This window comes from Piliocolobus tephrosceles, chromosome 17 (genome assembly GCF_002776525.5).
Source record: "Piliocolobus tephrosceles isolate RC106 chromosome 17, ASM277652v3, whole genome shotgun sequence".
Taxonomy (NCBI): Eukaryota; Metazoa; Chordata; class Mammalia; order Primates; family Cercopithecidae; genus Piliocolobus; species Piliocolobus tephrosceles.
The window spans coordinates 19,545,983-19,562,594 of record NC_045450.1 but is presented as its reverse complement, the minus strand read 5'-3'; the positions used below and the strand labels follow the sequence as shown (position 1 = coordinate 19,562,594).

Here is a 16,612-nt window from a genome sequence, read left to right as displayed (position 1 = left end):
CAAAAGGACCAAAGTGTTTCCAAGTAACTTTTCCACATCCCAGACCAAAGCTCACAAATATTTATAGAAATACAAAAATATAAGGCCGGGCGCGGTGGCTCAAGCCTGTAATCCCAGCACTTTGGGAGGCCGAGACGGGCGGATCACGAGGTCAGGAGATCGAGACCATCCTGGCTAACACGGTGAAACCCTGTCTCTACTAAAAATACAAAAAAAAAAACTAGCCGGGCGAGGTGGCGGGCGCTTGTAGTCCCAGCTACTCGGGAGGCTGAGGCAGGAGAATGGCATAAACCCAGGAGGCGGAGCTTGCAGTGAGCTGAGATCCGGCCACTGCACTCCAGTCCGGGCGACAGAGCAAGACTCCGCCTCAAAAAAAAAAAAAAAAAAAAAAAAAAAAAAAAAAAAAAAAAAAAAAAAAAAAAAAAACAAAAAGAAATACAAAAATATATAGCACCCAACAAATTAAAATTCACTGTGTCCAGCATCCAATATAAAAAACTACCAGACTGCAAAGAAGAATGAAATACAGTCCATAATAAGGAGAAAAAAACAATCAATTTATCTAAAAATGACACAGATTATCAAATTAATAGAGAAGGATGTTAAAATAGTTATTGTAACTATATTCTATAATTTAGAAGCTAGAGGAAAGTCTGAATGTTAACTAGAAACATAGATGATATAAAATAGAACAAAAGTTAACTTCCAGAGGTAAAAAATACAATGTGTGAGGTGAAAGTACACTGGATTGGATTATCAGTAGATTAGATACTGCAGCACAATAAGAAACCTAAAGACATAGCAATGGAAACAATCTAAAATAAAACAGAGAGGAAAAAAGACTGGAAAAAACATGAACAGCACATCAGTGAGCTATGGAACAACTTTAAACGGCCTAATACATATGTAGTGGGAGTGCCCAAAGGAGGGGAGGGTGGTGAAAGAAGAAATAATGGTCAACACTTTCTCTAATTTGATGAAAATGATAAACCCACAAATTCCAAAAAGCTCAACAAGCTCAAGCAAAAGACATATAAAACAGGAGCACTTGGCCGAGCCTAGTGGCTCACACCTGTAATCCCAGGCTAGAGTGTAGTGGTATGATCATAGTTCACTGCAGCCTCGACCTCCTGCGCTCAAGCAATACTGGCATGTTCTTAAAATATCTCCCCACATATTTATTAGAATTAAGCGAAAAAAACAAGAACTCTGCAATAGAGAAAGCAGACAACACCTTGACCAGGTGATCAAAGTAAACAGCATAAAAGAGGGGCAGATGAATAATAACTGCCTCTGGATGCAAGACCCCAAGAAATGTGGTTAAGAATGCATAATCTGAATTTAATCATGAGCAACCACCACACAAACCTAAAATAAGCAAAACTCTGTTAAAAAAGGGATGGGGGCATGCATTATTCGAAAAGTATCAAGGTTATTAAAGACAAAGAAAGGTTGAGGAGCTTTAAAGGAGACTAAAAAGATATGACAAGTAATTGTAATACATGACCCCAGAAATGATACTGTTCTAAAGGGAAAAGACATGCTATAAAGACATTATTTGGTCAGCCAAGAAAATTAGAATACAGATGAAAAGTAGATAAAGGTACCAGGACAATATTAGATTTACTAAAATTGTTAACTATGTAAGATGTGGTTATGTAAAATAATATTCTCATGAAATACACTCTGAAGTATTTAGGGCCATGATATATGCAGCTTACTCTCAATTGGTTCAGGAAATGTCATACAGAGAGAGGAAGAAAGAGAGTATGTACATGAGAGAGCATAAGCATGTGGGTACACATAAAATAATAAAGCAACTGGGGCAGAGGGCTAAAAAAGGTGAATCTAGATAGAAGGTATACAGGTGTTCTACCATTGATGCACGCTTTCTGTAAGGTTGAAATTATTTCCAAACAAAATGTTAAAAAAAAAAAAAAAAAAACAGATCTTCTGAATATAACACAGTAAGCTCATGTTTGATGTAGCCTCTCTGACTTAACATACAGCAATGATACATAAAATATAAAAAGAAAAAAAATTGAAAAGATATAGCCAGGCTCAAAACCAAGATAAACATTTCCATGAACCAGAAACACAACAGAAACTCAAATACGTATGCAAGGCCAAACCCAGAGGCCTGCTGGGCTCTGGAAGCAGGCACTGGCAGCTGACAGTTCTGCTCCTATGAGGACTTAGGTACTCCATACAAGATGTGAGACAGAAGCCAGACTTACTAACTGTAACCAGGGTTGCTGATTTAAAAAAGCTTGACACTTGCATGGGGTGCAAAGGGCTACATTCCCCTCTGCTTTGAATATAACCTGCAAAGGTTCAGCAGGACACTCACCTCTTTATTTGAAATACACTTTATAGTTTGACAGTTTCTGGAAGACGCAAGTTCACCAGCATCTATCTCCCGGGTCAAAAAAAGAAGCTTCTGACCCACTGAATCCAAGCATTCTAAAACACTATAAAGAAGTAGAAGAGTTAAGGTAAGAACAACAGTTTTCCAGAACCTGACAGTTATTTCTCTATACCAGCAGTATACAACATGGTAGCCACTAGCAATGTATAGCTATTAAAATTAAAATTAAATAAAATTAAAAATTCAGTTCCTCAACTGCACTAGTCAAATGTGACTAGCGGCTACCAAACCAGATAGCACAGATGTAGAGCACTTCCATCATCATAGAAAATTGTTTTAGACAGTGTGGCTTCAGTAGAGAGAGGAAGAATAAACAAGAAATATACCCAAAGCTCTCTATCAAAGTGTAGGCAAAATGCTAAAGATCTGATACATTTGCCATAGTCTGGAGACAAAGCCCTTTTGAGTCTCTGTGTGTGTCTTTCATAGTCTGGGCAATACAACAAGGCTACAGATTGACTCTTCTAGCCAAAATACCAACTAGTTTATCATCTTTCCCAGTGCTACCTAGGTTCAACATATTCCAATCTTTTTTTTTTTTTTTTTTCTTTTGGTCAAGGATATCATTTTAGACCAGCCACTAGATTCAGAAAATTAGAAATTAAATACTGTATATTAAGGCTAGAAGGTGGTATTTTTTCTGTGGTTTTTGTGATAGATGTTATTTATTTTTTGGTAAATAGTTTATTTAGACTCAAAAGAGGATAAAAACATTCTCAGGTGTTGTTAAACAAGAAACTAGATACTCCCTTTGTCTTTGCTCTTGTTTCAAACTGAAAATATTACCTTGTGTTTGGATGCTGAAGTACTTCTGTTGTGTTTCTAGGCTCTTGGCCTGCTGCTTGTATTTCTTGGTGATTAGCTAGTGCTTCTAGATTTAGTTCTGCAATCTTGAAGAAAATAAAGTGGTAAAAATATAATTTCTTGCAAAGCATTTGATGCTCAAAGAAATACAAAACAAAAAGGAACAACAACAAAAAGCAAAAAATCCACTTGAATAATGTTCTCTGTTTTCTTAGGCAGTGGCTTTGCCATTGCCACAGCCCTGGGATGGCTTCAACAGTTACCAGATGGTTTATGGCTGCTTAGCCAAGAACGGCAATCTGTTACCAGCTACAAAGGTTGTTACATGAATGTGGCCAAGTAGGGCTGATTGAAAAAGGATGACAATTTTGGTTCATCACTCATCCAATAGTCAGTCACTTAAAATTTACCTCTCTGCAAGCATGCAATTTTGGAAATGATAAAAGAATGGCTTTTACAAGAAAATTTTTTAAAAAGACTATTTATTAGTTTAACACAAAATCATGAGAAGTCTATTCTAGTTGATATTTCTTCTCCTTCCATAAAGTGGGAGCCCACCAGGGAGTTGTGATATAGAGAGAATAATTTTTAAAGTTACAAATTTTTAAACATAAACTTCTTTTTAAAGAATCAATTTGGATTTACAGAAAAGTTATGAAAATAGTACAGAGTTCCCTTACAGCATACCCCCATTTTTACCTATTAGTAATAGATTTGTAGGGTGCATTTGTCACAATTAATGAAACAATAGTAATGCATTATTATTAACTAAAGCCCGTGCTTAATTCAGATTTGGTTAGTTTTTATCCAAGTGAGATACAATTTTCACTGGAAATCAAGCATAATTAAGCTCCCCAAGTGTGGTTTGAGAATCCTGTGATTTCCAGAGATCTCACAAGGGGTGAGATCCTTCCTTCTCCAACTATGTGACATAACAGACTGAATATAAAGCAGATAGGAAAAGTCACTTGTTTTGTATTAAGCTAGATGTTAAAAGGTTTCACAAAAATACCTAAAACAATGATGCTCTTTCCACTAATTTTTATGGAAAATTCTTTTTTTCATAAAAGCAAGTTATTTGTAGATGGACAGAGTGGCTGTATATGTTGAAGTTCCAGCTACTCAGGAGGCTGAAGTAGGAGGATCCCTTGAGCCCAGGAGTTCCAGTCTAGCTTAGGCAACACAGTGAGACCCCATCTCAAAAAAAAAAGTGATTTGTGTTAATATATAATGGTTTTTTATTTATCTTAAACTAATATTAAAATTTATGTAATTTCTAATATAGTAAATGTTGATAGATATTGTAACCCAGAGTCCCTGGGTCTTCAGGTGCACACTATAAAAGTGTAACGCCTGTTGCACCTTGTTGTTTCAAAAGGGTACAGGAAGAAGACCAGCTACAGCAAGACAAAAATCAGCTGGAACCAGAGATGCCTGAAGTTAGAGATGAACTTGGCAAACTCTCTGCATTACCATACTAAAAATCTCACCTAGGGAGGAACTTATTCTCCATTTTCTATATATGTATGTGTCAAGGAACAAACCCTGCCTTTACACATGCAATGACTCAGCCAACTAGCAAAATAAAATCCCTGCTTTTGCCTTCATTTGGGGAGATAGTGCTTTGGGAACTATCCCTGGTGTTCTTACTTGTTGCAAAGAAATAAAATCCCCTTGTTAAATCCTCCTTGGGCCAGGCATGGTGACTCACGCCTATAATCCAAGCACTGGGAGGCTGAGATGGGTGGATCACCTGAGGTTAGGAGTTTGAGACCAGCCTGGCCAACACAGTAAAACCCCAACTCTAATACAAAAAAAAAAAAATTAGCCAGGTGTGGTGGCAGGCACCTGTAATCCTAGCTGCTCGGGAGGGTGAGGCAGGAGAATCGCTTGAACCAGGGAGGTGGAGGCTGCAGTGAAGAGAGATTGCACCACTGCACTCCAGCCTGGGAGACAGAGTGGAGTGCAAAAAAAATAAAAATAAAAAAGTAAATCTTCCTTGATAGTGGTCATTGGGTTAATACCCACCAAGTGATTGAACTCACCACTGTGTGGGTAACAATATAATCCACATTAACAAAAGAGTCATGAGACCAAAAGGGTTTTAGAATCTGCAGTAGTGATTGGCAGCAGAGATTAGCAAACACTAATACATATTTTTTTGTAAATAAAGTTTTATTTCAGCTGTGCCCACCTGCGTTGACATAATGTCTATGGCTGCTCTTGCAGTACCACAGCAAGTTGAGTAGTTGCAAAACTGCAAAGCCTACAATATTTACTAACTGGCCTTTACAGAAAAAGTTTGCTAACGCCTGGTATAGATAAAAGACAGAATGTGACAGACATGAGTTTCAATTCTGGTTCCACCTCTGACTGGCTGTGGGACCTCAGATAAGTTATCTAACCTTTGATAACTTCAAAAGGCTCATGTATAAAATTGGAATGATAATGGTTAACTCACAGGGCTGTTGTGAGGATTAAATAAGATAATGTATATATGGCATTTTAGAATAATACACTTAAGTCCTCAGTGAGTGGTGGCTATTATTATCTATATGCTCAAAGAAGATCTGTTAGAATGTCTTTTTACCATCTGACACAAAAGACTATTCTGGCTGTTGCTTATTATTCCATGTGGAGTACAATTTATTTCATAATGGAGTCATGATGGAAAGTATTATGCAATGGGACAATCTAATAGGTTAGAATGCATTATAATAAAGTTTGTGAGAGACTATGTCCTCTTCCATGTCTCCCTTATGTGTTGTTCTAATCTGTACCCACTGAACTGCTGGTGAAACAATTGTATGCTCCCCCCACTCCAAGAAAACTAAAATCTATGCAGAATTTTTATAATTATTACAATTATTAGTATTAACTACAATAATCACCATGCCACCAGTATACTGCTTAATATATTCAAGGCACTGTGCTAAGAACTTTATACACAGTATCTCATTTACTGTCAACAATATCCCAGAAAAGTGTGTATTCCCCTATTATACATCCAAAAACTGATGCTGTTCAGAGAAATTGCCCTAGATTATACAGCTCGACATAGTAGAACATATATTTTAAAACAGATAAGCCCAACTGCAGAGACTATATACTTAACCACTACATTATGCTAGTGATATGGGTCTTAATTCAAAATATATGCTAGGCTTCAATCACATTGCCATTTTCTCTTTTTTTTTTTTGAGATGAAGTCTTGCTCTGTTGCCCAGCTGGAGTGCAGTGGCACGATCTCAGCTTACTAAAACCTCCACCTCCCTGGTTCAAGCGATTCTCCTGCCTCAGCCTCCTGAGTAGCTGGGACCACAGGCACGCACCACTACACCTGGCTAATTTTTGTATTTTTAGTAGAGATGGGGTTTCACCATATTGGCCAGGCTGGTCTTGAACTCCTGACCTGGTGATCTGCCCGCCCCAGCCTCCCAAAGTGCTGGGATTATAGGCGTGAGCCACTGCACCCAGCCTACACTGCCATTTTCATAAAAATAGGTAACAGGAGTTGGTAGTCTGTGATAGACTGATCTAGTCCTATGATTTTAAGAAAGGTGAACACACTGGTCAAAGATACTAACCTTTTTTGGGCCATACTTAAGGAAATATTGAGCCAATTCAAGGATTATTCTAGCATCTTCTGTGGCATCATGACCAAGTCTGTCTGGACACTGTATATCCTTCCTGGAAAGTCAGTATAAAATTGACATACTCACAGCACTTTTAATGATAGGCTCTTTCAACCATCTCAAGTGTTGTGATTACATATAAAATGTTAGAATTCTGATAATTAGATTTGCATCACAACAATCAAGGTTCCTTTATTCCAACTAATTGCCAGGCCCTGCAAGAGGCACTGGGGGTGCAGAACAATCAGGAATGGCTTTGTTCACAGCAAGCATAGCATGTGGACAAAAGGCTACCCAACAAAAAGCATCTAGCTGACTCCCTGGCCAGTCCCCTCTCTAAGAAATGGGGCAGGCCCATTTCTTAGATCTAACCATTGTTTAAAATTGCCTTCCTGAAACTTTTTTATTTGTATATAAGTGTCTATACATACTTAAATACTTTCTTAGGTGTTTTTAAAAAGCTTAATATATGTATATGTCTATGTCTATATCATATAAATGTCGAGGCATATATAGATCTTGCTCTGCATCTCTTATTCTCAGGTGTGTCTTAGAGAGGTTTCCATATAACATACAGATTTATCATATTCTTTTGAACAACAAAATATTCAATAATATAGATAACCATAATTTACTCAACCAGACTTCTAGAATATTTGAGGTTTTTCTATTTTGCTATTTTAAGCCATGTTATAATGAACACCTTTGTACATATATGTCTTAATACAATAGGACAGTATAAGTATGTTATACTATCTTGTATAGGCATATAGGTATGTTTTGAAATTTTGGTTACCTTTTCTGCCTTCATGGTTCAGTTCTATCCATTAAGCCTCAGCTATGAATGTAAACCCCTGTCTCTATTGCTACAATTTCTTCATTTCATAAGAAATGCAAAAAAATAATGTTTATAAACAAAGAGAGCAGAAACTCTGAATTTTGCAATATGCATTAAATTAGATACTATATGCTAACTTGCATGCAGTTTTTCAGAACAATATTACAGTATATAAGCAAACCTACCCCAAAATAGCTTTGGCTAAGAACTTCAGCTTAAATCTTCTGCCCTGCTCTCTGACATAAAGCAATGATGTATCAATAACATATGGATGTATCATCTGAGGAAGAAAGAGAATAAAATGAGTAATGTCTTATGCTAAAGGAAAAAACAAGTGGGCTAGCAGGGTGGGGGAGAAGAGCCCAGGACTTTAGATTTGAGATAAACGGAACAGGCATTTATACTGAAAATACAAAGTCCTAAATCAGATACTCACTTTCAGTGCTCTGAGATCCAAATCTAAGGAGTGGCCCACTAACACAGCATCAGGAGGAAGCAGTGCTTTTAACTGCCTCTGTACATCTTTGAGTTTGGTTGTCACTGGGTTAAGAATCTTCTTCGTGATTCCTGAAAAGCTTTCAATAAAAAAAGAGAAATGGACAGGCGAGGATATTAACAAGTCTTCCTCTCTGGAAAGACATTTTAAAAATAACATTTTAAAAAATTATAGTTAATATATATATGCTTAGTGTCCAAAGTGACAAATAAGAATTAAAAATTAGTGGCCAGGCGCGGTGGCTCAAGCCTGTAATCCCAGCACTTTGGGAGGCTGAGACGGGCGGATCATGAGGTCAGGAGATCGAGACCATCCTGGCTAACAAGGTGAAACCCCGTCTCTACTAAAAAATACAAAAAACTAGCCGGGCGAGGTGGCGGGCATCTGTAGTCCGAGCTACTCAGGAGGCTGAGGCAGGAGAATGGCGTAAACCCGGGAGGCGGAACTTGCAGTGAGCCAAGGTCCGGCCACTGCACTCCAGCCTGGGCGACAGAGCGAGACTCCGTCTCGAAAAAAAAAAAAAGAATTAAAAATTAGTCATAATCCTATCACTCAGAGATGATCGCTTTTTACAATTTTATTAAATGTCCTTCCATACTTTTGATATAGATTCAGGTATATATTTAATTTTTATAAAAATGTAATCATAATGCATGAGCTGCCTTTTACCAAGTCTGTCTTTTGTAATATGTAATAAACACATTTTCATATCAATAAATCTATTTTAGCACATCCTTTTAAATGGTTACAGAGTGAATATTCCATTATACAGATACAACATATTTTAACTAATCCCTTACTTTCAGACATTTATATACCTACATTTTTGCAATACTGTGACAAACATGCTTGTGCATACAACTTTGCCACACGTGACTGTTCCCTAAGAATCTAATTGTCAAGTCTGCTAATGGGACAGTTATTTATCACTATCATTGCCTCTCTGTCCCTAAGTAGTCATGAATCTACTGGTGCCACTTCAATGGATGGGAACAGTAATGTTTCACTGGCTTCTTGCCTAGTCACTGTGTGTACATTCTGAAATTACATGCTAATCTTTGGAAAAGTAGACTAACATTTTGAGCTTCCAATTTCTGTTATGAAAAATAATAGTTTTGTTTGTGTTTTGGGGGTCAAGGCAGATTAAGCTCTAACATCACTTGATTGCCAAATGATGATTTGCAGATTTTCAGATGAGGTCTTATCAGAAAGCAAAGCTCCAGCTGTTTGGCAGTTGTAGATACTGATTATAATTGGGAGATTCTGGAACAAGGAAGATAATATTCTGCTGACTTAGGTCACAAGAATATTGAAGATCAAGAAGGGCAAGAGCATTATATACACTGACATTGTGCAATTTCAGCATTAAAATATACCTATGTGATGCCCTAATCTTTGATAATACTTAAGTAGATAAAACCCAACTGAACTGAAGCTGTGGGCCATTCTTCTTAAGAATTATTCCATTCTAGTCTGATAGCTCTCAGAAGAGCTGAAGACAAGGTGAAAAATACCTGGTGAGGTAGTCCAGAATCTTGTTTTCAGGTTTGACCAGTTCATCCATAACACAGCAGCCTCCTTCAGCAACCAGTGAGATGCGTGTTAGCTCTCTCCCCTTAGATGTGAGGCACTGAAAGACCAAGATGTAGTCAGTCTGCTGAACTGCGGAAGGTATTGCTTCCTCTTACTATTTACACTGTGTCAACTGCCATCTACTCTAATCTACCAGGGTCCCTGCAGCAATGGCACAAACTTGCTTACTAGAGGATCTAGTGTGAGTGAAATTAAAGCTGGGCAGGCTGCTGAATGTTACACTTAAGAGGATCAACACAGTGTAATTTGCACAAGGAAGATGAATGCAAATAATATTAATAATTGTATCTACCATTTATGTAGTGTGTACTATATCCAGTATTATGCTAAATACCACTAATAGGTAATTTTTATTAAGCCCATTCTATTATCAGCTAGTGCTGTACTAAGCATTTTATATATGTCACTCTTATAATTACCTTTTGAGGTAGTCTTTATTATTACCCCCACTTCACAGAGGGAGAAGCCCAGGCTGATATGTTAGGGGAATTTGTCCAAGGTGACATAGCCACTAACAGGCAAGGACAGGATATACACCCTGATATGTCAGATTCTCAAGTTTTAGGTCTTAGTTACTCTATTAAGAATTGAGAAACTGTTTCCTGAGTAATGAAAGAGGATGCACTGTCTTTGAAAAGAGGCTTACTACAATTAGATAAAGCAAAGCATGAGGGGAACTTAAGGAGGGAAATCCTACTTCTGGTCTTCAAGGTGTAAAACTAAGCCAAACCAACCATTAAGGCAAAGACCTTATAGCAGCAACAACAAAATACTTGTTCAAACACAAGGAATCAACTTATAGTAATGTGCAAAGACTTGATTAAACATAGTAACTAGTTGGAAACCTTATGTGATTTTTTTTTTTCCTGAGATGGAGTCTCGCTCTGTCACCAGGCTGGAGTACAGTGGTGCAATCTTGGCGCACTACAATCTCTGCCTCCTGGGTTCAAACGATTCTCCTGCCTCAGCCTCCAGAGTACCTGGGACTACAGGTGCACACCAGCATGCCCAGCTAATTTTTTGTATTTTTAGTAAAGATGGGGTTTCACCATGTTGGCCAGGATGGTCTTGATCTCCTGACCTCATGATCCACCCACCTCGGCCTCCCAAAGTGCTGGGATTACAGGTGTGAGCCACTGCACCCAGCCACTTATGTGATATTTATTCTTTATCCTGGAATACAGATCTAAGTTTTCTAAAGTATGAGTAAAAGGACCTACTTTCAGCTATTAAAACAGAATACTAGAAATGAATGTATTCGTTCATTGGTGCAATAGACTCAAGAAATCATTTTCTACTAGACCTCAGCTTGTAACACTCCAATTGAAAAATCAAAAGTAGTACGTGCCATTTCACAGTCAAGTCCAAAGAGAGGACTATTGTCTGCTATGGAACCATTACATTTGGTAAGTAAAAAGTTTTCACACTCAGGAAAACCTAGGAAAAAAGGAAGAAAATATTTGCCTTTAGAATAGAGATGGTAAACATCACTCTTAGATTCAAGCAGGTAAAACTAAAATACTAGATATTTTAGTCAGATATGTCGGTATGTTAGACACTTGAAATACAAAGACTAAATAAGATATAATCTCTGTCCTCAAGTTTTTCTCCATCTATTCATTTTTATATTGAAAGAATAAAGTAGGCTTGCTGTTAGGAGGAGATTCTGGGGGTTGAACTTCCTGGCAGTTGCCAAGTAACAATTTTTCCTCCTCATGAGAAAAGAGATAACTAAATCATGGCTAAACCCAAAGTCATTAGGCCCTTTCCATGTCCGCGCTAAGAAAGAATGAATAAAGTATGCAAATAACTGTATGTGAAATCTTTCTTTCCTAAATACAGGAAGAGAAAATAGGAATGAGATTCCACCATAATAGAGATCTAAAAGGATTTCACAGCAGGAAGAAAGTTTAAGTAACATTCACCATACATGTCCCTCCACCCAACTCAACCCTCAAGATTCCTCTGAAACATCTATTCAGAGCCTTGCCTGCATTTTCTGGAATCACATGTTTCCCACAGAGGCTCAGCTACAGACTTAAGGTACTCCCTCTATTTGTGTACCCTGAATCAATAACCATGCATATTAAGTTCAGAGACCCAAAAGCATCTGAATTGTTGAAGATTTCTACCTTCAGGCAGAGGCTGGAGCAGTAAAGGTAACGTCTAAATCTTGTTTGACAAGGAAGAAACGGGGCTAGGCAAACCTTTGACCAATTTCTGATTCCCAGTACTGTGAAATTTCCAACTAATCGCAATTAAAAGAATCAAAATATGGTCTATCCCAGAGAAGAAAGGCAGCCCCAAATCTCAGAGACCCTATACTTGCGGCCTACCTTATCTATATTATCAGTGGTGTTTTATAGGTGTCAGCAGTACTGCCCTTACTACGTGCTCATGTGACAGTAGTGCAACCTCAAGAAAAAGATGGTTATAAATATGTTAAAATAAATAGAGAAAAACCCATCTATAAAATGGAGTTAAAATTTAGTTCATATATCATAGGATTGCCAGTTAACGTACAAAAAAGCACTTAGTATGGTGCCTGGGACCTATAAAACACATCTACATCAACTTAAAAAAATACACTAAAAAAATAAAATTTATGCATCCAGAATATAAGAACTCCAATAATTCCATGATAAAATACAGCCCAATTTAAAAATGAACAAAGGATCTGAATAGACATTTCTCTGAAACTATACAAATGACTAATAAGCACATGAAAAGTTGCTCAAAATCATCAGCCAACAGACACATGCAAATCAAAATCACAATGAGACACCACTTCATAGCCAATAGGATGGATATATTCAAACAAGATAATAACAAATGTTGGCAAGAATGTGCAGGAACTGGAAACCTCGTGTTGCTGGTGGGAATGTAAAATGGTATGGTTGCTTTCACAGACTGACAGTGCCTCAAAAGGTTAAACACAGAGTTATCACGTGACCCAGCAATTATACTCCTAGGTATATACCCAACAGAAATGAAAGCATGTGTCCACACAAAAAACTTGCACTTGAATGTTCATAGCAGCATTATTCATAATAACTAAAAAGTGGAAACAACTCAAATGTCCATCACCCAATGAACAGTCTATCCAATAGCAGTATCATTAAGCAGTGAAAATAAATGTAGTACTGATACATGCTACAATATGGATGAACCTTGAGAACATTATGCTAAGTTAAAGAAGCCAGTCACAAAGACCACATATTGCACATCCACTTACAGGAAATATCCAGAATGGGTAAATCTATATATAGAAAACAGATTAACGGTTGTCAAAGGCTCAGGAGTTGGAGGGAAATTATACTATAGGGTTGCTTTTGGGGTGATAGAAGTGTTCTAAAATGTGGTGATGGCTGTACAACTCTATGAAGATAGTAAAAAATAATTGTAACTTTAAGTGGGTGAAATATGTGGTATGTTAAATTATATCTCAGTTAAAAAAAAAGGAAATTTAATTATCATTGCTATAATTAGGAGGTAACAAAGAAAATAAAATGAAATCGAAGTACTTTTATTAAATTCTTGCTATATAATTGACCAAGGCTCTAAGCCTAGACCTGCTCTATTTGTTAAAGAAATATGGGGGCAATGTGGGAGGAGAATTAGAAGTATTGGAAAAGTGTTAAAATATTAAAGACATATTAACTGTTTTTAATATAAAGAAATGAAAGAAAACTGAATGAAAAGGAAAGGGAATAAATTTCTCATCAAATATTATTTCAATGCTCTTCAATGTCACATTCATGTACTACCTAAAATCATCACTTTGCCAATCACAATATACATCACACACTTTGGGATACACTGTGCTTAAGATATTTCCTCATTAATAGAAGATGAAACAAGAATAAGCCATTCAGAAAACAGCCAGATAAATCAATCTCCAACAGTAGTATTTAAATAAGCTGTTAGATATTTTTACATTGTTGGCAATATCAGATTAAGCCTAAGCCAACCTTGTAATGGAAAGTGAAACGTTCTCATTTCCTCCTTTGTCAGAAGGCATCTGGTCAAGCCCACTTTCTTAGAGCCATACTTTTGAATGATGGGGTCATTCTGAAGGTTGACGGTGGCTTTTGCATTAGAAGGTAAAGGCCCTAAAAGAAAAACAATTGAACGTATATTAGAATGTGTATTTAAGAACCCTAGAAGACATGTCTCCTGAGGTTGCATAGGCTAAGCACAGGGAAGATCAAAAGATGTATAAAACTCAGCCCCAACCATTTAGGGGCTTGCAATCTATTATAAGAACACAGAGAGGCAGGGCACAGTGGCTCACGCCTGTAATCCCAGCACTTTGGGAGGCTGAGGCAGGTGGATTATGAGGTCAGGAGATCGAGACCATCCTGGTTAACATGGTGAAACCCTGTCTCTACTAAAAATACAAAAACAAAATTAGCCGGGCATGGTGGTGGGCGTCTGCAGTCCCAGCTACTTGGGAGGCTGAGGTGGGAGAATGGTGTGAACCCGAGAGGCAGAGCTTGCAGTGAGCCAAGATCACGCCACTGCACTCCAGCCTGGGTGACAGAGCAAGATTCTGTCTCAAAACTAAACAAAACAAAAAAAAACACTGCGAAAATGAAGTCCCAAATGAGCTAAAACAATAAAGGGATAGGAGGAAGAATATACTTTACACTAGAGTGTCAGAGATCAAGAAAGGAAAAGATTAACTGAGTCTTAAAAAAAACACAGAATTCAGATAGTTGGTATATTCAACCTGTTCTTTACAGTGCCTGTCACTCCCTTACGGTTCATTCTAGCTAAATATACTCCACCCTCAGCCACCTATTTAAGCAGCAAAAGCTTGTTCTTTAACCAGGGACCATTACTGATTGGATTAAGGGTATGACCTGGCTCAAGAGAGATCATCTAGGCCGGGCGCGGTGGCTCAAGCCTGTAATCCCAGCACTTTGGGAGGCCGAGACGGGTGGATCACGAGGTCAGGAGATCGACACCATCCTGGTTAACACGGTGAAACCCCGTCTCTACTAAAAAAATACAAAAAAACTAGCTGGGCGAGGTGATGGGCGCCTGTAGTCCCAGCTACTCGGGAGGCTGAGGCAGGAGAATGGCGTAAAAAAAACCCGGGAGGCGGAGCTTGCAGTGAGCTGAGATCTGGCCACTGCACTCCAGCCTGGGCGACAGAGCGAGACTCTGTCTCAAAAAAAAAAAAAAAAAAAAGAGAGATCATCTATAGATTGACCAATGACTTGATATTCCTTATCAAGACATGCTCTTAAAAGGAAAAATCAGTTGATCAGACTGCCTGCTTTAAGAATTTTCACTAAAAAATATAAAGAACTGGGCTAGTTACAGTGGTTCACACCTGTAATTCCAGCACTTTGGGAGGCTGAGATAGGCAGAACACTTGAGGTCAGGAGTTCAAGACCAGCCTGGCCAACATGATGAAACCCCATATCTACTAAAAACACAAAAATGAGCCGGGTGTGGTGGCATGCACCTGTAATTCCAGCTATTCAGGAGGCTGAGGCACAAGAATTGCTTGAACTTGGGAGGCAGAGGTTGCAGTGAGCAGAGATTATGCCATTGCACTCCAGCCTAGGCAACAGAGCAAGGCTCTGTCTCAAAAAAAAAAAAAAAAAAAATATATATATATATATATATATATAGAGAGAGAGAGAGAGAGAGAGAGAGAGACAGCGAGAACTCACTAGTCAGAAGAGGAGAATACACACACAGATAAGTAGATGCTATGAGAGGGTTGGAGAAAATCTCTTCACTAGGGGCACTTAGGTTCCTGCTGGCTTTCTACCCATATATATCCTTCTTCAAACAATACTTGCTCAAGATGGCCTAAGTGAGTAGTTGGTCCTTATGAGGAAAAGAGCCAAAGTATCATAAGTAGAAGAGGGCATTCCAGATAAGACAGAAACATAGAGTAAACTTGGTTTGGCAGTAGACCAGTGATGAAAAAAAAAGGTCTGTGCAAGAGACAAGTATAGGAAACAAAGTTGAGAGAAGAGGATAATTTTCGTCCACCATTCAATACATAATGGGGAGCCACAAAAAGTTCCTGAAAATGGAAGTGACATAATTAAAGCAGTGTTTTAAGAAACATCAACCTCAAAGATTTGTAAAAAATGGAGTAGAGGCTGGGTGCATGGCATGCCTGTAATCCCAGCACTTTGGGAGGCCAAGGCAAGAGAATTGCTTGAGTCCAGGAGATTGAGACCACCCTACGCAACAGAGCAAGACCCAGTCTCTATTAAAACAAAAATTGGTCAGGCATGGTGGTGCATGACTGCAAGTCTTAGCTACTCAGGAGGCTGAGGCAGGAGGATGGCTCGAATGTAGGAGTTTGAGACTGCAGTGAGCTTAGATTGTGCCACTGCACTTCAGCCTGGGCAACAGAGGGAGATCTTGCCTTTAGATTTTTTTTTTTTTTTTGGAGACGGAGTTTTGCTCTTGTTGCCCATGCTGGAGTGCAACGGTGCAATCTCGGTTCACCACAACCTCTGCCTCCCAGGTTCAAGCGATTCTCCTGCCTCAGCTTCCTGAGTAGCTGGGATTACAGGCATGTACCACCACTCCGAACTAATTTTGTATTTTTAGTAGAGATGGGATTGCTCCATATTGGTCAGGCTGGTCTCGAACTCCCGACCTCAGGTAATCCACCCACCTCAGCCTCCCAAAGTGCTGGGATTATAGGCGTGAGCAACTGCACCTGGCCTACATTTTTAAAAATATATGAAAGAAAGAAAGAAAGAAAGAAAGAAAGAAAGAAAGAAAGAAAGAAAGGAAGGAAGGAAGGAAGGAAGGAAGGAAGGAAGGAAGGAAGGAAG

General features: G+C 38.4%; 1 protein-coding gene across 2 annotated transcripts in view; it reads right to left on the bottom strand.

The window, feature by feature from the left end:
* The window catches only part of REXO5 (RNA exonuclease 5), a 44,893-nt gene that overhangs the window by 14,577 nt on the left and 13,704 nt on the right, over positions 1–16,612 (bottom strand). For both annotated transcript variants that reach the window (XM_023225045.3, XM_023225046.3), the window contains 8 exons: positions 13,766–13,906; positions 11,143–11,231; positions 9,716–9,831; positions 8,142–8,280; positions 7,891–7,985; positions 6,820–6,922; positions 3,215–3,318; positions 2,351–2,471 (listed from right to left, as the gene is read on the bottom strand). In XM_023225045.3, coding sequence (XP_023080813.1) covers positions 2,351–2,471; positions 3,215–3,318; positions 6,820–6,922; positions 7,891–7,985; positions 8,142–8,280; positions 9,716–9,831; positions 11,143–11,231; positions 13,766–13,906 — 908 coding nt within the window. The remainder of the gene's footprint in view (positions 1–2,350; positions 2,472–3,214; positions 3,319–6,819; positions 6,923–7,890; positions 7,986–8,141; positions 8,281–9,715; positions 9,832–11,142; positions 11,232–13,765; positions 13,907–16,612) is intronic.